This window comes from Phalaenopsis equestris, unplaced genomic scaffold, assembly GCF_001263595.1.
Source record: "Phalaenopsis equestris unplaced genomic scaffold, ASM126359v1 Scaffold000702, whole genome shotgun sequence".
Lineage (NCBI taxonomy): Eukaryota > Viridiplantae > Streptophyta > Magnoliopsida > Asparagales > Orchidaceae > Phalaenopsis > Phalaenopsis equestris.
Window position 1 is genome coordinate 308,040 of NW_018165142.1, and position 21,101 is coordinate 329,140.

General features: G+C 34.9%; 1 protein-coding gene across 1 annotated transcript in view; it reads right to left on the minus strand.

Annotated features, from left to right (window-relative positions):
- LOC110030323 (tRNA:m(4)X modification enzyme TRM13 homolog) overlaps nt 1-18,481 on the minus strand; it is a 27,577-nt gene extending 9,096 nt beyond the window's left edge. Inside the window, exons 1-7 of the mRNA XM_020732990.1 lie at nt 18,236-18,481; nt 18,075-18,140; nt 17,697-17,996; nt 17,324-17,591; nt 6,088-6,145; nt 1,117-1,203; nt 646-780 (exon numbers count right to left, since the gene is read on the minus strand). Coding sequence (XP_020588649.1) covers nt 646-780; nt 1,117-1,203; nt 6,088-6,145; nt 17,324-17,591; nt 17,697-17,996; nt 18,075-18,140; nt 18,236-18,405 — 1,084 coding nt within the window. The 5' untranslated portion in view covers nt 18,406-18,481. The remainder of the gene's footprint in view (nt 1-645; nt 781-1,116; nt 1,204-6,087; nt 6,146-17,323; nt 17,592-17,696; nt 17,997-18,074; nt 18,141-18,235) is intronic.
- Between the last annotated feature and the right edge of the window lie 2,620 nt (nt 18,482-21,101).

Here is a 21,101-nt window from a genome sequence, read left to right on the forward strand (position 1 = left end):
TTCATGTAATAGGTTTATAACACCAAGATGTTATAAATGTAAATATTAAATTTGGGAAGTTAGATGTGTAAATACATAAAAATTGTTGGTATACATGTAAATTTCGCAGAACTAGAATGCTATTGCTCACAACTGTAGAGAGTTAACCAAAATTGTGCAACGAGACTGCTGATGAACCTAAACATTTTCACTTAGCCAAACCAATGAATGAACACTCGTTGGAAAAAAAAATGAATGAACATTCATTGAAACAATTTAAAAAAAATCACGAAGAAAAAAAAAATTACATGTTAAATAATCAGATATGACAAATATAACCATAAAATGCCACGGTTTAAAGATAGAAAAGTGAAAATTGAACTCAATAATGCTTGGGGCCTGTTCAGGATCAATTTTGCATTTTGTTTTTATCATTATTTTTATTTTTTTAATAAAAAAATGTTTGTTTAGTGTATTTTTTATTTTTTTTTTCTAAAAATAAATTAACATATGTTTGAAAAAACTCAAATTAATTTTTAGATATTTTGACTGTTTTCAAAAACAAAAATATTTTAGTCAAATAAGTCGAATATATTTTGTTTCAAATCAAAACATAAATAAAATAAAATAAAATAGAAAACAAAAAACAAAAATATAGGGTAGTACTTGAGTAATGCTTCCACTGGCAAAGATGGTGGCAACATGTTGCCAGAGCGATGCCTTGAAGACGACAGCAACTCGAAAAAGCTATACTGCTGAGATTGGTTTCCGGAGAACAACAACAACAACTAATCGTCAAATCTGCAAAAAATAAAACATTTCAGCTGTTCCAAAAACTCCAAGTGTATAAAAATAAGAAGAAGCATTTACGTATTTACCTGACACCTAAACGTTACTTTTTACATTAATATCACCCAAATCCTTCATATCACATCAAAAAAAGCACCATTTTAACTTTTAAAAAGTGAAATACACATTTTTGTGCCTAAGTCAGGTGGCATATATGTAAAATTGAATTTTAGGTTTTAGATATGTAAATACATGAGAAGTTAGTGGTATGTATGTAAATCTTGAAAATAAGAAATGTCCAAAAGAAAACTAGAATTAGTTTATTTTGAGGGCACGTGAAATAATCACCTGTTGCATTACCGCATAGATGTTTTCCGACTGCTAGGTATGGATGACCATTCAAAGATTCTACTGCATGCAAGTTCAAATCCTCAACTGGTAATAAAAAAAAAAGTTGTTACAGAAACATTACTGAAAAAATATATATCATATGGATAGCAATATACGAGTTTTCAGAGGTAAAAAATTCAAAAACAAATGGCTTCTTTAACATGAATCTTCAGCACTGCAACAAAAACAACAAAATCCCACTAAGTGGGGTCGGCTACATGAATCCTTTTTCTCCATTGGGTCTTATTGAGAGTCATATTTTGATTCAATTTTAATAGATTAAGATCATTTTTTTTATACAATTTATCCAAGCCTTTTCAGGTCTACCTCTACCTTTCTTAACAAAAGTCGAATCTAAAACATCTACTCTCCGAACCGGATCATTAGATTATTGACGTTTAATGTGACCAAACCATCTAACACGACTCTCTCTAATCTTGTCTGCCACTGGAGCTAATCCAATCCTACAACGGACATATTCATTTCGCATTTTGTCTCCAAGTGTAAAGCCACTCATCCACCTAATCATTCTCATTTCAACAACACTTAACTTAGTTTTATGCTTCTCTTTTAAAGGCCAACATTCAAAACCATAGAGACCATAGAGCATTGCATTCAAAACCATAGAGCATTGTGGGTCTCTTTTGAAGTTTTTCTTTCAGTCTAAGCGGTACTTTTCTAAAACACAATAGGCCCAAAGAATGCCTCCGGTTCAACCAACCAATCATTCTCCTCTCAACAACACTTAACTTAGTTTTATACTTCTCTTTTAAAGGCCAACATTCAAAGCCATAGAACAGTGCAGGTCTCTTATGAAATTTTACTTTCAGTCTAAGCGGTACTTTTCTAACACAGAATAGGCCCAAAGCATGCCTCCAATTCAACCAACCAACTTGAATTCTACTAATAACATCCACATCAATATCAACATCACTGTGTACAATAGATTCGAGATATCTAAAGCGTTCACGCCTTTTAATAATTTGATCACCCATAGTTACATTTTTGTTACTAGAGCTACAACTACTAAAATTGCATTTCATGTATTCAGGTTTAGTCCTACTCAAACGAAGGCCTTTAGACTTCGAGGTAGACCTCCATAATACAAGTTTTTCCTAAGTTTTTTTCTCTCGTCTTATCCACGAGAAGGATATCATCAACCAAAAACATACACCAAGATGCATTCTCCTGTAAGTGTCCAATAAGACCATCCATAACTAAAGCAAAAAGATATGGGCTTAAAGTCGATCCCTAATGTAAAACAACAGAAATAGGAAAATATTTGGTCAATCCTCCAGTTCGAACACAAGTAACAACTCTTGCATACATATCTTTAATGAGTTGAATGTAAGTCATATCAACACCTTTCTTCTCAAGAACTCTCCAAAGGATATCTATTGAAACATTATCATAAGTTTTTTTTAAATCAATAAAAACAAGTGTAGATCCTTCTCATTATCTATGAATTTCTCCATCAAACCTCTCAATAAATGTATAGCTTCCATAATAGACCTATCCGACATAAATCAAAATTGATTATGAGAAATCTTTGTAATATATCTTAACTTATGTTCAATTACCTTCTCCCATAATTTTGAAGTATGATACACCAACATAATTCCTCTATAATTTGTACACTATTGTGCATCCTTTTTATTCTTAAAAAATGAGGACCAAAATATTCTTCCTCCACTCCTCAGGCATCTTTTCAATTTTTAAAATAATATTAAAAAGTTTAGTAAGCCAAGAAACTCTCAAATCTCCTAAATATTTTCACACTTCAATTGGGATATCATCGGGTCCTACAGACTTTCCACACCCTTGGTTTTTTTTTAAACCTCCTCAACTTCTTTTTTACTAATGGAATGGTAAAAATAAAACATTTTATTATTATTAACGATATTAAGATCACTAAGGTCGATCATATTTTCCGAAACTATATTAAAAAATTTATCAAAATAACTAACCCACCTATTTTTAATATTTTTTTCTATGAAAAGCACTTTTTTATTTTCATCTTTAATACACTTTACCTTTCCTTTTCTTTTCTCTTTGTTTGACTAGTTTATACATATTTTTTTTCACCTTCCTTAGTATCTATTCTATTATAAAGATCACTAAAAGTATAATTTTTAGCATCACAGATTGTTCTCTTAGAATCCCTACGGGTCGTTTGATATTTTTCTCAGTTTTCTAAGTTTTTACATTTAAATCATTTTTATAACATAACTTCTTATATTTTATCTTTTCTTGCACATTATTTTTGCACATTATTATTTCACCACAAACTATTTTTATTTATATGTTTTTTTTTCATTTGATTCTTCAAATACAACTTTTATCACTTGTTTAATAGTATTTGTTACTTTATCCCACATAGAATTTGCTTCTTCGTGAACATCCCGAATTTTGAAATTTTGAATTTCACTTATAAAAATAATTTTATTTGCGTCTTTTAGGTACCTCCATCTAATTCTATGACGATGATTCCTAGTATTCTTTACTTTACAACTCTTCATCCTAAAACTCTATAGCTAAACACTGTCATCACTCAAGCCCGGATGTGTAAAGTGGTGGGTTGCTTAGAAACTTGTCAAAAAAATTATGACATGAATCATTTAATTTAAGCAATGCAAATTATATAAAAGGGTCAAAATAGTCCCTCGATTATTTAAAGGGTGCCAAATTGGCCCTAAAGTCCTAGACTATATAAAAGGCTACTTTAGTCCCCATATTAGCGTTGTAACAAAGCCAAGCTACCTCGTGAGCAGGCTCAAGCTCGGCTCGATAAGTGGCCCGTGAGCTAAGCTCGATGAGGTAACAGGCTAAACTCAAACCAGCTTTGACTCGGCTTGTTAGCTCATGAGCCAAGTCATTTAAGAAAATATTAACATTCAATATACTCAAAATATATTAAAATTCAAGACTTCATATTTAAATGATTAAAAAATGCATAAAATGATATTTATTTTATATTATTTATTTTTTTATTATTTATTTCCTACTTACTCATTCTATTTGTCATTTTACTTTAACACCAACTTTAATTAATATTGTATTCTCTCTTTCATAATAAATAAGTCAATTAGTGAGCCAACTCAGGCTCGTAGAATTAAGCTCTAGCTCAAACTTGATAAATAAATCAAGCTCAAGTTGAGAGTAGCTTGACCTCGACTTGACTAGTTTACAGCCCACCCCCGATTATTTAAATAGGAACTAAACTAATCCCAAGACATGACTCTTTTACTCCTCATTTTAAGAATCTCGAGCCTATATTAGTCCTTAAATAGTTTAGGAGCTAAATTGGCATTTTACCTAGTCTAAGACCTTATAAAACTATATTTCAAACCCCCAATGGCCTATTGCGAGAGTAATCATGGTTTATTGTGATTATAGTTTTAAAAATGATTTAAAAATGTATTAAAGAAAAAGATTTTTATTTTTATCAAGTACACACTTCTATGATCTTCCAAAAGTCATATGGATGAAATATTAAGCTAATAATAATTGAAAAGAGCAAATTTGACTTTGTAATGCAAGAAACCTACAATTTACAACATCAAATCTTAATCACTGAAGATAAAAAGTGGGGGCATTTACATACATACAATTAAATTCCTATGTATTTACACATCTAACACCCAGATTTTACTTTTTTACATTAATATCATCCAAATCTTTCATATCACATGAAAAATATCACTATTTTACCATTTAAAAAGTGAAATACACCTTGCAGAGCTAAGGTGACATATATGTAAAAATTGAAGTTTAGGTGTTCTATATATAAATACATAAGAATTGAGTGGAATGTATGTAAATCCTCCGTAAAAGTAGAATGCATTTTTTCCTTGACAGAAGTAAATTTTTCCGCTCCAATCTGCTAAAAATTTTAAGAAAATGAATGAGCGTAAAAATTGATGCTCCATGCTTGACAGATATATGAAGCATGAATTCACTTAGATGATATGATAAGAAGTATAACATAATCACTAAGAGGAATAGAAATAAAAAGGAAAAGAAGTCATCATAAAAGCAAGGTTTTCACTTATAAAATGGTAAAGTCTCCTAGAACTAAGTATCTCCCATCATCAAGGAATTAAATTCCAAAAAAAGGACTTGCTTGTTCAACTTATTTCTTTAGGGGGCATTTACATTCATACCACACAATTCTTATGTATTTACATATCCAACACTTAAACATTCATATTTACATGTATACCACACAAATCTTCAACATCACGTCAAAAATCACCATCGCTGCCTTTTAAAAGTGCAATACACTTTTAATGCCTAGGTTTATAACACCAAGGTGTTTATCAATGTAAATATTAAACTTTGGGTATTAGATATGTGAATACATAAGAATTGTGTGGTATGCATGTATATTTCTACTTTTAAGGGGTGTTTACATGCATATAACCAAATACCTATGTATTTACTTATCTAACACATAAACTTTAATTTTTTATATTTATAAAGTTTAAATCTTTCACGTCACATAAAAATACCACTTTTTCTTTTACTTTTAAAAAGTGAAATACACCTTCTCTATTCATAGGTAAGGGAAAATTGAAGTTTTGATGTTAAATATGTAAATACAAGGGAATTAAGTGGCATGTATGTAAATCATCCATTTTTTTAAATGTTTCACACTCACTCATACTATCAGAAGAGTGCACGCCCAACGTTTTTTCTTCTCTGCCATCCTTACATGTACATGAAATTACAAAAGTAACTTTCACACTTTATATGCGCGACGGTACAGTTAGGAGAACTTACAATAATATGCAAATACAAGATCAATTTTAGATCAAATCCAATGCATGAAAAGAAAAAGGTGTGCCAAGTGTAGCGACCATAAAAGAAAAATAAAAAATATACATCGGACAAGAGATGAAATTTATCAAAAGAGAATAATTTTCTTACTATCAATTCTCAAACGCTCCAATAGTATACTCTCATTTTGTCGCAGACTTCGATCAGCCTAGAAAAATTTGGAGAAATCTATTAAGAATTTGATGCATTTTAGCTGATGAAATTTTCATTAAGTACCACTATTTTAACTTTTAAAAAGTGAAATACATATTTATTGCATATGTAAGAAGGCATATGGAAAAATTAAAGTTTAGGTGTTACATATGTGATACTAAGAATTGTGTGGTATGTATGTAAATCTTCCTATGTTATATATATAACCACAAGGATTTCTTTGCTTTGCACTGCACACAGCATAAGAATAAAATTTAGATAATTCTTACGTTCGAGCAAATAATAGAAGGGAGGAGAGCATAATTACAAACCATTAGGAATATTAAAAAGTTAAACGGCATGATTATAATTTGAACCATATCCTGAAAATCCAAGCCCAAGAATGTGATAACGCGTACAACAAATAAACACAACGAAATTTACAGGAAGATATATATACATATCACTCAATTTGTATTTAACACCTAAACTTCAATTTAACATACATACCACCTTTCTTATACTGTTAAGCATGAAAGCTGTATGTCACTCTTTAAAAATTCAAATGGTGGTGAAGCGGGAGCTTCCCACACGGACGCACTATCATGAAAGCGCTTTTCATGATTTCTCCTACAATGCTGTGATTTCTGCAACAATCACCCAACTGCTTGTGGGATTAATGATCGCAGGAGTCAGACCGAACACGATCCATATTTTATTTTCTTTCCTTTATTTCTTTAGCCATCACAAAATTCTTGTCGAAAAATCATGGCATGAATCATTTAAATTCTTATGTAAATACTAGAACGTTTCCTGGAAGTGATGTGTTGTATGGTTTGAATACAGTAAAAAGTGTGAAAAAATCACTACACGCCTAGGTGTAGTGTAAAATAAGTAAGGATTCTCACATCATGGATAGATACAGACAAATAAGTTAGTCCATAAAATTAATATTAGGATATGATCTTGAAATATAGGTACTCTCACAAATAATTTAATGAAAGATAAACATTATATCTATTTAAAAAAATTAAATGAGTTGGAGAAAAAGCTAAGAAGATTGATAGCTGAGGTTTTAAACTTTGATATTCAAATAGGAGTCACACTAGAAATGGTGTTGATGTAATTATAGTGAGAGTTTGAAAAATAATGTTTTAAAAATTAATAAAATTAGAGATAGAATATAGCCCTAAAGATTGTTGTTGATACTGAGATTTTTAATGTTATAAGTTTTTATGTTCTTCAAGTGTGTTTAGAAGCGGGTTTAATCAAAAAAAAAATCTAAATGACTTAGAAAAACCAATACAAATGATACATCTTGAAGAAAAAAATTTTATTGGAAGAGATTTAAATGAATATGTTGGTAGAGTGGAAGAATATTTTAGAAATATCCATGATGGCTACGGTTTTGAAGTAATTAATGAAGTTGGTAGAACCATATTAGATTTTGTTTTAGCATAAGATTCTGTTATTACTAATACTTTATTTAAAAAAAATATGAGCATATTATTACTTATAAGAATGGTTTTAATAACACACAAATTGATTATTTTCCTATAAAAAAATATATCGTCAAGAATATAAAGATAAAAGTCATTCCACGTGAAAATTTAAGTACCTAACGTCAATTAGTAGTGTTGGATTTTAAGATTAGTTGTAAGATAAAGAATATAATAAAATATTATCATGGAATTAGATGGAAAAATCTAAAAAACAAATAAAAAAAATTTTATGAGTATACTTCAATGTTTCAAGATTTCAAGATTTAAAATTTTCATAAAGAAGTTAATTCTATATGGGATAAAGTAACAAATACAATTAAACAGGTGGCAAAAGATGTATTTGAAGAATCAAAAAGAAAAATATTTATAAATAAAATAATCGGCTATAAAATAATAATGTGCAAGAAAAGATAAAATATAAGAAGAAGTGTTATAAAAATCGGTCTAAATGTAAAAACATAAAAAACCATAAAAAATATAAAAACAATCGTAGAAAGTCTAAGAAAACAACTTGTGACGTTAAAAATTCTGTTTTTAACGATATTTATAATACATTAGATACGAAATAGAGTGAAAATTAAATTTATAAACTAGTCAATCAAAAAGAAAAAAAAGTAAATATTTAATTCAAGTAAAATGTATTAAAGATGAAAATTAAAAAATGTTTTTCTTAGATGAAGATATTCAACATAGGAGTGTGAGCTATTTTAATAAATTTTTCAATAAAGTTTCAGAAAATACGATCGATCTTAGTGATCTTAAAATTGTTAATAATAATAAAACGTTTTATTTTTATCGCCGTATTAGTAAAATGCATTTGTAAAAAAAAAAGTTGAGGAGGCTTTAAAGAAAACAAATTGTGAAAAATCAATAGGACTTGATGATATTCCAATTAAAGTGTGTAAATATTTAGGAGATTTAGGAGTTTCTTAGCTTACTAAACTCTTTAATAATATTTTAAAAACTAAATAGATATTTTAAAAACTATATTTTAAAAACTAAATAGATGCATGGGGAGTGGATGAAGAGTATTTTGGTATCATCTTTAAGAGTAAAGGAGATGCACAAGAGTGCAAATTATTGAGAAAATAAGTTGATGCGTCATATTTAAAAATATTGGAGAAGTTAATTGAACATAGGTTATGATGTATACAAAGATTTCTCAGAATCAGTTTAGATTTAAGTCAAGTAGATCTAATATGGAAGATATACATTTATTAAGAGATTTGATGGAGATGTGCAAAGAAAGTGAGGAAGATCTACATATGAATTTTATTGATTTAGAAAAAACTTACGATAAGGTTTCAAAAGAAGTCCTTTGGATGTTTCTAAAGAAAAATAGTGTTGATATGACTTATATTCAGGTCATTAAAGATATATACTAGGGTTGTTACTTGTGTTCGAACAGAAGAGGGATTGGCCAAGTATTTTCCTATTTCAATTGGATTACATCAGGGATCGGTATTAAGCCCACATCTTTTTGTTTTAGTTATGGATGCTCTTACTAGACATGTACAGGAGGATGTACCTTGGTGTATGTTTTTCGCTGATGATATCCTTTTTATGGATAAGCTAGAGAAAGAGTTCAAGAGAAACTTAAATTATGGAGGTTTACACTGGAGTCTAAAGCCTTTCGTTTGAGTATATCTAAAACTAATTACATGGAATGTAATTTTAGTAGCAGTAGCATTGGTGACAGAGTTGTAACTATGGGTGATCAAATCAGTAAAAGGTGTGAACGTTTCAATTGTTTGAAGTGATGGTGATATAAATGGGGATGTTATTAGTAGAATTTAAGTTGGTTGGTTGAAGTGGAGGAATGCATCGGGTATACTGTGTGATAGAGTAAGTACCAAAGGAAAATTTATAAGATGGTGGTGAGACCTGCAATGCTCTATGACACATAATCTTGGCCTTTAAAAGAGAAGCATAAAACAATGTTAAGAGTTGTTGAGAACAGAATACTTATGTGGATGAGTTGTTTCACACTTAGAGACAATAAATGAAATGAATATGTTTGGTTGGTGCAGCAACAATGGCGGACAAGATAAGAGAGAGTCACCTCAGATGATTTGGTAACATTAACATTAAACGTGAACAATCTGATGATTCGGTAAGGAGATTAGATGTTTTAAATTCAACTTATGTTAAGAAAGGTAGAGGTAGACCTAAAAAGATATGGGCCAAATGTATAAAAAAAGATCTTAATCTATTATAATTGAATAAAAATAAGACTCTCAATAAGACGCAATGGAAAAAAAGGATTCATGTAACCGACCCCACTTAATGGGATAAAGGCTTCTTATTATTCTTCTTCTTCTTTATCTCTTTAGCAAACTTTCTTTTTTCCTTTCATTTCTTTATATTCTTTTTTTCATATATGTGCTCTATTAGGGTTTGAATTGGAGTTTCTGTAAGTTTTATGTCGGGACACCCATCGACATTTCTTAGTTTTCCTTTCTAGAGTTGTATCCAAGGGCGAGTGGTGCTCCAGTTATATCTTATTCCAAGATGGTGATAATCCTTGACTTCCTCTTCCACCGCATCCTTCCCTCCGCTGCCACCATCCCTCCTCCCCGCTGCAGCTGCCAAACAGCCCTGTCGTACTGTTTTTTGAAGTTTCACTTGCTGCCACCTTCTCGAACATGCCTCCCTTACTGATGCAGTTTTCCCAACCGCCTTTACCACCCTCTTCTGCTACTTAACTGTTGTTCAATCCTCCCCCGTTCTTTTCCTATGATCCACATCCCTCCTAGCCATTCTTACTACCCTTTGTCGTTGTTCATCAGCTTTCCAACACCCCCCTGTTATTTCCAACAATCCACAAGCCCTCCAGCAGTCCTTAGCCCCATCTACCACTGCCCGACCTGCTATCCAGCCCTCCCCCTTGTTCTTTTCGGCCATACACAGCCTTTCCAACGGCCCTTACTCATTGTCGCTCCTCATCCACTCCATTCCAACCACCTACCACTACTTCTGAACCAGCTAGTCGATCACCACCACCCACGAATCGAACCCTAGTGAGAGTTTGTGATGTGTTGTTGTTATTTCTCATTTTAGAGTGTGTTTAGTTGTAATCATATATTTGATTTTTTTTCAATAATAACATTTGTTTTTCTATTGTTGTTTGGGTTAACTTTAGTATCATGTGGTATTTTTGATGTGATATGAAAGATTTAAGTGGTATAAATTTAAAAAACTTTAGGTGTTAGATATGTAAACAAACAGGAATTAGGTGGCGTGCATGTAAATGCCCCAAATTTACATTGCCGAAAATAACAATAGAATTTTAAGTTCGTTCTAAATTAATTGAAGATGAAAAGTAAACTATGCCAAGAAACTCTACTAGAGACCACAAATTTACTTTCAAGTTCTACCAACAGATATACCTAGAAGGTCTAACATTTGCCCCTCACTTCCACTTCAACAAAAGTCAAGATTTTAGAAGGAATAATCATAAAAAAAAAATCTTTATGTTCGCATCATAAGACCCAGATTTTAATAGTTAGTTTTCAGCTATTTAATCTTCAATCGCTAAAAATTTTATAGACAGACCCGTGCTTATTACAAGCTCGAATGTAAATAAGGAAAGAGTTAACAACTTATCTGCACAGATTTGTTGTTTTAACATTAAAAAAAGGGCATTTACATAAATGCCACCCAATACCTATGTATTTACATAACTAACACCTTGTTGAGTAATTAGGGCAAAGAAAAACAAGAATCGACACAAAAACAAAAGAACACCAAGATTTAATGAGGTTCGGCAAAAATTTCTACGTCCTCGGGAGCAGAGCAGCGGCTTTTCTTTCAATATTCAAAAAAAGGTTACAGAATTCAGGGATACCTCCTGGGGTTACAAACAGGTATATTTATAACCTCAGGTGTAAAACCTAAGTACAGTATGTAATTACAACATTACCTCTGTATCACACTCCCAACCCACATAAAGAAACTCTCATGATTTGGACAGAATCTTCCGCTCCGCTTCTATCCAGCGTCTGTCCCTATATGGTATATGAGTCATACCATAACAAATCTCCACTTTAGCAAATATCCAGCCTCTTAGGAGAAAAAAATGTCAGGGAGTTACACCTGCACCAATGTAGGTTAGGTCACTATGTTTCTCTAGCAACTACAAACATTCAACAAGTTCAAGCAATGCAAGAACTTATTGATAGTAAATTGATAGTAACTGGCTATTGATAGTAACTGGCTTGGTCAACATATCAGCTGCATTTTCATCAGTATGACTTTTCTGCAACAGTATCTCATCAGAAGCAATCTATTCTCTGATCTTGTGATACCTGACGTTAATGTGATTGGTTCTCGCATGGTACATCTGATTCTTTGTCAAATAAATAGCAGTCTCACTGTCACAATGCAACTGAACTTCACATTGCTCAATGCCCAGTTCCTTTACTAGTGCAGCAAGCCATAAGGCTTTTTTTGCAGCTTCAACTACTGTCATGTACTCAGCTTCAGTTGTAGATAATGTCATAATAGACTAAATTGTTGATTTCCAACATTTAAGCCCTCCACCAATAGTAAACAGATACCCAGTTGTAGACCTGCCATCTAAATCATCAGCATAGTCAGAATCAACATACCCCACAACTGAAGGATTAGCTTGTTGATTGCAAAAAATAATTCAATGTTCTACAGTACCCCTCAGATACCTGAAAATCCACTTGATTGTTTCTCAATGTCGCCTTTCTGGTTAAGACATGTATTTACAGACTTAACTAACAGCATAAGTCAAATCAAGACGAGTACATACAATTGCATACATCAGGCAGCCAACTGCACTGACATATAGAACCTTTGTCATGTCTTTGATTTTTGTATCTGTCTTAGGATGTTGTTCTGACGAAAGCTTAAAATGATTTGCCAAAAGAGTGCTTACAGGTTTTGCTTTGTTCATCTCCAACTTGTCTAGCATTTTCTCAACATAGTCTCGTTGAGAAAAACATAATCATCTTGAGTCTCTATCTCGATGAATCTTCATTCCAAGGATCTTCTTCGTGGGACCCAAGTCTTTCATGTCAAATTTCTGACTCAATAAAGCTTTCAAACTACAGACATCATTCATATTATTTGCAGCAATTAGTATATCATCAACATACAGTACAGAAAAATAATAGAACGATCATTAAGACTTGTCATATAAACACAATAATCATACTCACATCTCTTGTGGTCAATCTGAATCATGTAGAAGTTAAACCGCTTGTACCATTGTCTTAGAGATTGTTTCAACTCATACAACAATTTCTTTAACCTGCAAACCTCCTATCCAGGTTGAGTGAACCCTTATGGCTGCTCCAAATAAATTTGCTCCTTCAGATCACCATGCAAGAAAACAGTTTTAACATTCATCTGCTCCAAATGTAAATCCCAAATGACTACTAATGCAAGCACTGCCCTGATTGAAGTATGTCTGATCATAGGAGAAAAGATTTCATCATAATCTATCACATTCTGCTGTGAAAATCTCTTTGCTACCAGTCGAGCCTTGAATTTTTCCCCTTCTTTTTCTGATTCTGTTGGTTTACTTTTGTACACCCATTTGCAACCAATAGTCTTCTTTCCCTCAGAAAATTGAACTAGCTCACATGTGTGATTTTTCTTCAAAGACTCAATCTCAACTATTGCACCCATCTATTTCTCTTTCTTCTGGCTTGTAATAGCTCCTTGAAAAATTGTTGAATTATCGTTGCTGATGAGAAGTGCACAAGAGACCAAGTCTTCATAACCCAATTTGCTATGAGACCTTATATTGGGGTGTCTCTGGTTAGATTATAATTTTGCAGATCATCTGTAATTGAATCACAAGGTGTTGAATTTGAATTTTCAACACTCTCAGTTGTTTCTGGATATTGTTCTAAATCCATCTGCGCTGCATCGGAACAGGAACTGTTTCATTGTACCTTGTATTGATTCTACTGTAACATGAATTATTCATCAAAAACTGCATCTCTACTGATCATTATCTTATTTGCAATCGGATCCCAAAACTTGTATCATTTCACATCTTTCTTTTAGCCCAAAAAGATGCACTTCTTGGATTTTGCATCAAGTTTTGATATTTCATCTCCAAGTACATGCACATAAGCAGGACAACCGAAAATTCGTAAATGATCGAAATTAACTGGATTTTCTATCCATACCTCTTTTGCAACATTGTCACCCAACGATGTTCGAGGTGACCTATTTATGAGATAACATGTCATATTCACAGTCTCTGCCCAGAAACTCTTAGGAAATTCTACATTCAGTCTCAAGCATTTTGTCCTTTCAGTTAAGAACATGTTCATCCTTTTTGTCATACCATTCTGCTGTGGTGTCTTGCGCACTGAAAAATGTCTCTGAATCTCATGCTCCTCACAGAACTTCTGAAACTGCGAATTTGTGTACTCATTGTCATTATCAGATCTCAAATATTTGATATTTCTGCAAGTTTGGTTTTCCACCTCAGCTTTCCGCAGCTTGAATTTAGAGAAGACTTCAGATTTCTGCTTCAAGAAATACACCCAAACTTTCCTGAAAAAATCATCAATAAAATTAACAAAGTACTGGGATCCTCTCAATGACGATTCCATGGTACGATTTCATACATCAGAATGCACATAATCAAGAATCTCTTCAGTTTTGTGTTTTCAAGTCATAAAATTGACTCTAGTTTATTTTCTAATAATACAGAACTTACAAAGATCGAGCTTGCAGTTTTTAACACCATGCAATAGGTTTCTTCTATACAATTTTGTCATCCCACGTTCACTGAGATTTCACTGAGATAACCTAGACGCATATGTCATAGTTTTGTTTTGTCATCATCTGACTCCACAGAATGGACTTTCCTACAACTGTATTGCCCAACAGTTTGTAGATATTGTCTGCAGTTAACTTTCTTTTCATCACCGTTGGTGCACTCTTAATAATTTTGATGATTTTTCTATCCTCATCTGTCTTATAAATGAAACTATTTTTATGTAAAGTGCCCAAGAAAATCAAATTATTCTTTAAATCTGAAATATATCTAACATCACATAACATTCTAATTGTGTCATCATACATTTTAATCTTGACTTCTTCAATACCAACAATATTGTAACATCTATCATCACCTAGATAAACTGAGCCAAAATTAGTTGACTTGTATGAAATAAATCACTCCATATTATGTGTTATGTGATAAGAGTATCTTGAATCAAGAATACATGCATCCGCGAACTAAGTTGATAAAACTGAAAGCATATCATCATCATTGCAATCTAAATTGTCAACCTGCACCACATTTACAGACTTCGATGATGCATCACATTTCTCCCCAGTCTGCTTCTTCAGTTTTGGACAATCTCTTTTCATATGACCTTTTCATATGACCTGGCTCCTTTTCATATGACCTGGCTCCTTACAATTGTAACAATGAATTGTCTTTTTGGCTTTCAACTTGGATCAAGAATTTCGCCTTCTAAAACTCTCCTTTTTCTTCCTTCCACGATCTTGCTTACTCTTAACATATAAACTGTCGTCATGAAAGTTTTCCCCTGCATTCTGCTTCTGCCAGTCGTGAGCCAACAATGTTGCAGTGATCTCATCAACTTTGACAGTTTATTTCTCATACGTAAGAGTAATTACCAAGTGTTCATAGGAAGAAGGCAGTGAACACAACAAAATCATTTTTCGGTCTTCATCCTCAATAATCACATCAAGCCGTGATAAATTTGTGATTATTTGATTGAAGCAATTAACATGCTGCGTCAGATCAGAACCTTCTTGCATTTTAAACTCATACAGCTTTTGCTTTAAATACAATTTATTCGTCAGAGATTTAGAAATAAATTGAGTTTCCAATTTCTTTCATATCTCCCCTGGAGATTTTAGATTCATCATGTGATACATAACTTCATTTGTCAGGCATAGGCGTATAATTGTTGTCGCTCGTTGTTGCAATTCTTCTCAATCTTCATCCTCCATGGCATCTGGTTTAGCTGCCCGCAAAGCTTTCAAGATTTTCTGTTGAGCCAACAGATCTTTTACTTTTGTTTGTCACAATCCAAAATTACTAGTTCCATCGAACTTCACCACCTCGAATTTTGCACCAGAAGTTGTCATTTGAAATTGATCATTTCTTCAGTTTCCGCACTAGGCAATTTTTCCGCTTCAGCAAAGCAATATTCCGGCTCCAGAAACCACAACAAGGAAACAAATCTCCTCTCGATATATTTCGCCTCAGGAAATCGGGAATTCGGAACCTCTCGATATCTTCCGCACTGAATTTTCTTTTAAAACTCCTTCATTCGGGTCAGGAGAAAATTTAGTTTCTAGCAAAGGAAATCGAAGCTCAGCAAATTTCCTACCTTTTTTCGCGTTCGCCTACAGCAAACTTCCTGATTCTTCCAATTCTGCTCCCAACAGCTCCGTCGGACTGCCCGCTGCTCCAACTTGTCGTGAGCCGCCTGTGGAAGAAGCCTCGTCAAAAGCTTCGCGATTCACGAACTCTTCCTCCCGCCGAACTCGGCGAAGAATCCCAAATGCCTCTGTTGCGCGATGCGACCGTCGCGAGCCCTCTGCGTCGCTAAAGTCGGAGGGAATTTTCTCGTCAACCTAAGGATAAATTATTGTCCGCCCACCGCACGCAGAGATGCATGCGGTGGGCCAATAAAAACTCTCCCTTTACCAAAAACAAAAAGTGTATGTCAGTTGGCCCACTTTTATTTTTTTTTATATAAAAAAAATAAAATTTCATTGGACGGTGCGTGTGCCGTCCGCACGCAATAATCTCCAACCCGAGGCCGCCTAACCGCGAACCCTCCTGAAATTCGTGATAACCCCCCTTCGCAAATTGTTTTGCTGCCGCAGAGCCTCCTTGGCGAACTGTTCCTGGGGACGATCTGCTTCGCGAGAGCTCTTCTAGGGCGATGCGAGACCGAACGATCTCTCGTCGATCCTCGTCGCACGTGAAGAGCCGCAAATCTCGGTTGCGAATCTCCAAATTCTCTTCTCTGAACCTTGCGTCGCCGAAGCTTTCTCGCAAGCCGCAGAACTTTCTGTGTCGATCTGCTCTGAGACCGGGCCGCCAAATATTCTTCTTGCGCCTCCTAAATTTTTTCCCTGCCCTCAAACTTGCTCTGATACCACTTATTGAGTAATTAGGACAAAGAAAAACAAGAATTGACACAAAAATAAAAGAACGTCAAAATTTAACGAGATTCGGCAAAAATGTTTATGTTCTCAAGAGCAGAGCGGCGGCTTTTCTTTCAATATTTAGAAAAGAGTTACAGAATTCAGGGATACCTCCTGATGTTACAAGCATGTCTATTTATAACTTCGGGAGTAAACCCTAAATATAGTATATAATTACAACATAAAGAAACTCCCATGATTTGGACAGAATCTTCCGCTCCACTCCACTTCGATCCAACGTCTATCCCAATATGATATATGAGTCATACCATAACACACCTAAACTTTACCTTTTGCAGTTATATCACTCAAATCTTTCATATCTCAAAAAAAAGACCACTATCCACTATTTTAACTTCTAAAAATTAAAATACACTTTCGTATGCATAGTTAAGTTGGCATATATCAAAAAATTGTAGTTTAGGTGTTAGATATGTAAATACATAGGAATTAAGTGGTGTGTATGTAAATCTTCCTTCAGAAAAAGAAAGCAAATAACCAACCTTGTGCTTGTAAGACCTGCGTTCTACCAGATAAATCCTCTGGATCCCATATGAATCTGCCAGCATATGAGTTAAATAACCTCGCCCGGCTCCAAACTCGACCACTGCTGGTAATTCGCCTTTCTTCCGAACAAAGTCATATATTTCATCTTCCTCAAGCACAGAGCCTAAAATCTCATCTTTGGACATGAATAATATCCCAAATTTCTCCATGTTGCCAATAATCGAAGCCTGCTGCATGACATGCCGCTCCTGATATGGAATTTTGCTGTCAAAATAGCAGCAAATCATCACTTTAGAACTTTAACCACTTCGCATTCAATTACTGCAACTACTTAGACCAAGCTGCAACAATGTAATTTGATCTTCCCACCTGTCGATTTGCCTCCGCAACCATTTCTCACAGGCCTCCGGCATCAGGTAAGAGTCCTCCAAATGTCCGACTACAGCAGAGTGTAATGATTCTATCTTTTTAACTAAAGCGAAGAAATCAGATGAGTTAAGGCCATAGATGGCCCTCCTTTTGGACTCGGTGCTGATGTCATCATCTGCAGAATCAATGAATCCGCTGTTGATTCCTTTTGAGTAGTACGCCTGGGATTCTAGTGCTATAGCCCGCTTCTTCAGAGGACACCTCTTGAGGTGGGACTCAAGGTTTTCTTTAGATACCGAGCTGTGAACAGATAAGAACAGGTCAACAATAAAGCGAAGAGAGTAGGTGGAAAGAATGGAAGTGAAGAGAGGAATGTACTGCGAAGGATCGAGGGGGCAAGGGAGGCGGCGATCACCGGCGGAGGAATCGTGGTTGCCGCAAAACCTGGAGATCGAGTGAGAAGCGATTAGTGGAGTTGAGAGGCGGCTGAAAGGAAACGCTGAGAATCAGAAGTAGAAACATGTGAATTAGGGTTTTACGGGGAGGAATGAACAGGGATGTTAGCGCAGTAGCGGCGCTTATTTGGAAGCCAAAACTTGCAACGCTTCTCCTTCACAGCATTTTCAAGCCCATTTCCTGCCTCTTCTCCGACGACGTACGTGCTGGAAGTCGAAGACGAAGATTCCGGTCGGCGCTGCCGGCGAGGCATGGAGGCGAGCGTCGTATGGTTTGTATGGTGACCACGACTCCTAATGTATCACATGAAAAAATGATTAGGGTGCCCTAAAAATTGATCCATGTGTGTTGGTAAAAAACTTATTGAGGTATTTTGAAGTAAAAGTCAGTGTGGGCTTCGCGCTCGTTTGGGGCAGCTTAAAATAACGATAACATTTTTAAAATGTCGCTCTGTTGTTTGTTTCGTGCATTGATACCGCAAATGTGAAAACGGAGGTTCGCCTGTTATAATAAACGCGGGGCCACGGGATCGACCCCGCGGTCGGCGTCTTTCCTCTGTGTTTCTTGTTTATTTCCTCTTGTACCCTCCGTCTTCTCCCTTGCCTCTCCCTTCTGATCACTGCTTTCACCTGCATGTCGATCGAAGCTTCTCAGCCCAAAAAGTGCGGCGGAAATTCGTTGCCAAGGACTTGCTCTTGAGCTAGATGAGGAGTCGAAGTCATGCATCTACTCCCGTTGCCTGACAATGTCCCTGTGGCAGAACAACATAAGCACGGACTCTGGTGTTGGGATGGCAAAGATGCGAAGATGATTGTGCATTTAAGTTGAGATGAGGTAAGATTGGTTTACTAATTTGAACTGTGCAACTATCTACAGATCGCCTCAACTCTTTGCACTACTTACATTTCTAACAACATAGCCTAACCATTCGGTCGCCTACTGAAGATTCCTTTTTTTTTTTTTTGTTCTTTTTATGGTTAGGTTGTGTCAAAGTATTTCCTGTGAACTATTACCGAACCCCTGAATTGGGTTAAATTGAAATGCAGTCTTTCTGAAACAACACGCTCTAATTAAATTTAAAGTGTTTCATGTGAATTATTTTATTGTCGTTACAATCCTCCTTCATCCTAAGTATCAATTTACTCTATAACACCCTCTAATTAATCAGTAGCTCAAGTTTATTGAAGCTTCATTTTTGTATGACTCTACTTTTTCCATTTCATTTTACCATTTGACAAAATCTTCAAAAAATATTGTTTTTTCAAAGCTTTTGGATTCACCAACATCAACAATCAATAAATTAGTATAAGGAAAGATTTATGAATTGGCTTAAATATTGTTTGTGATCTTTTGACTCTATGTGCATGCTCAACTTTGTTTATCTCAAAATTTTCAGTAGTCTATGGGTCGTCTTGCCCATTTTCATTGAAAACTCTCAAGCTTTATCTGTTCATTTATGGAGGCTCATTTTCTTATATATTTAAGACCATCTGTTTTGATATCAAATTCATTGAATATAGTATTTTAATATTTAATATCAGATTCATTTATGGAGGCCGATTTTGAACAGCAACACAACACATGTCAGAATGGTCTTTTATCCATAAAAAACTACAAATCGGTTGTTTTCCAAACTCACAAATTAAACAACTAAATAATTTATCCAAAACAAGAGCAGAATGATTATTTATCTAGAATCAGTTGTTTCTGAAATACACATACCAAACAACTAGTCAGTTTATCAGGATAAGCTCCTGATTAGCAAATTATCAGAATAAGCTACTTATTTGGATAAGTTGAAGCTGCTCCAAACAGACTCTTAATGTTTGACCTCCAATGTTGCAATCACATACACACAAGATATGTGATAATTTGTGGCTTATTGCATATGCATGAACAGTTCTCCAAAGAAAAAAAATGTCAACTTGAATTTCCCTGCAAGTCATATCGAATATCTAACATTGAAGTTTATGCAGGTCGGTTGGGGAAACTGACGGACCTCGTACTCAATTCCTCGTAGAATAGCTCTTTTGTGTTGGACAAAATTAGAACTCTCATCATTGATCCGTTGTGGCACATTGTTGAATCATTTTAAGAATAAGGCAACCAAATTATAATATATAGTACGTATGAGGCCTTAAATTGGGATTCCTCATGCACGATTTAGAACCCCGTTGAAACATTCACATGTGCATGTTGTCATTGTGTCAAATCGAGATCCACCAATTGTAGCCCATTTGTGATAACTTTCTCAATCAACTAATTGTAGGCCTCCTTTATTTGTTTAATGTCGTTCATGTTCCTATTAAAGATGATGACTTCGGGTCTGTTTGAGAGCAATTCTTTCTCGCGGTTCGGCGTTGCCCGGCGAATCTCCCCCATTTGGGGCGGTGATTTGACCGCGGCAGCCCCGACGCGCAGTAGAAAGCTGCAGTCAGATCCCTCCAGCGGTCCGCCTGTACTGCCAGCTTTCTTATTTACTTTTACGCGTATGCCCCTCCTGCCGCAGTTCGCAAAAGGAGGTCGACGTACCCGCGAGTCCGACTTCCGATAACGCCGGCGACCAGCCTAGGAACGGGTGGCGCGATAAGTAGGAAGAACCCCTCAAAGCCATGGAGGAGGAAAAGGAAGGCCCGCAACAGTCGATGCGCTTGCTCCCGCCATTGCTGATCTGCGGTGTGTGGGTAACCTTAGGTCATCAGTCGCCGAAGAACTCAAATTGCTTCACTCCATAGCTCTGGCGTCGGCCGAGGTGGTGGCGGAGAGATTCTAGCGGTGGAGGAGGATGAGGCAGCCTGATTTGCTAACGTGAGGAAGAAGGAATTCAAGCAATTGGAGAGATTGCTGATCTGCAGAAAATTTGTTTACAGATAAATTTTGGTATGTCCTGTAAGGCATTTGTAAGCGTGCAGATTTGTAGGAGATCATATTTAGATAACAACAACTGTG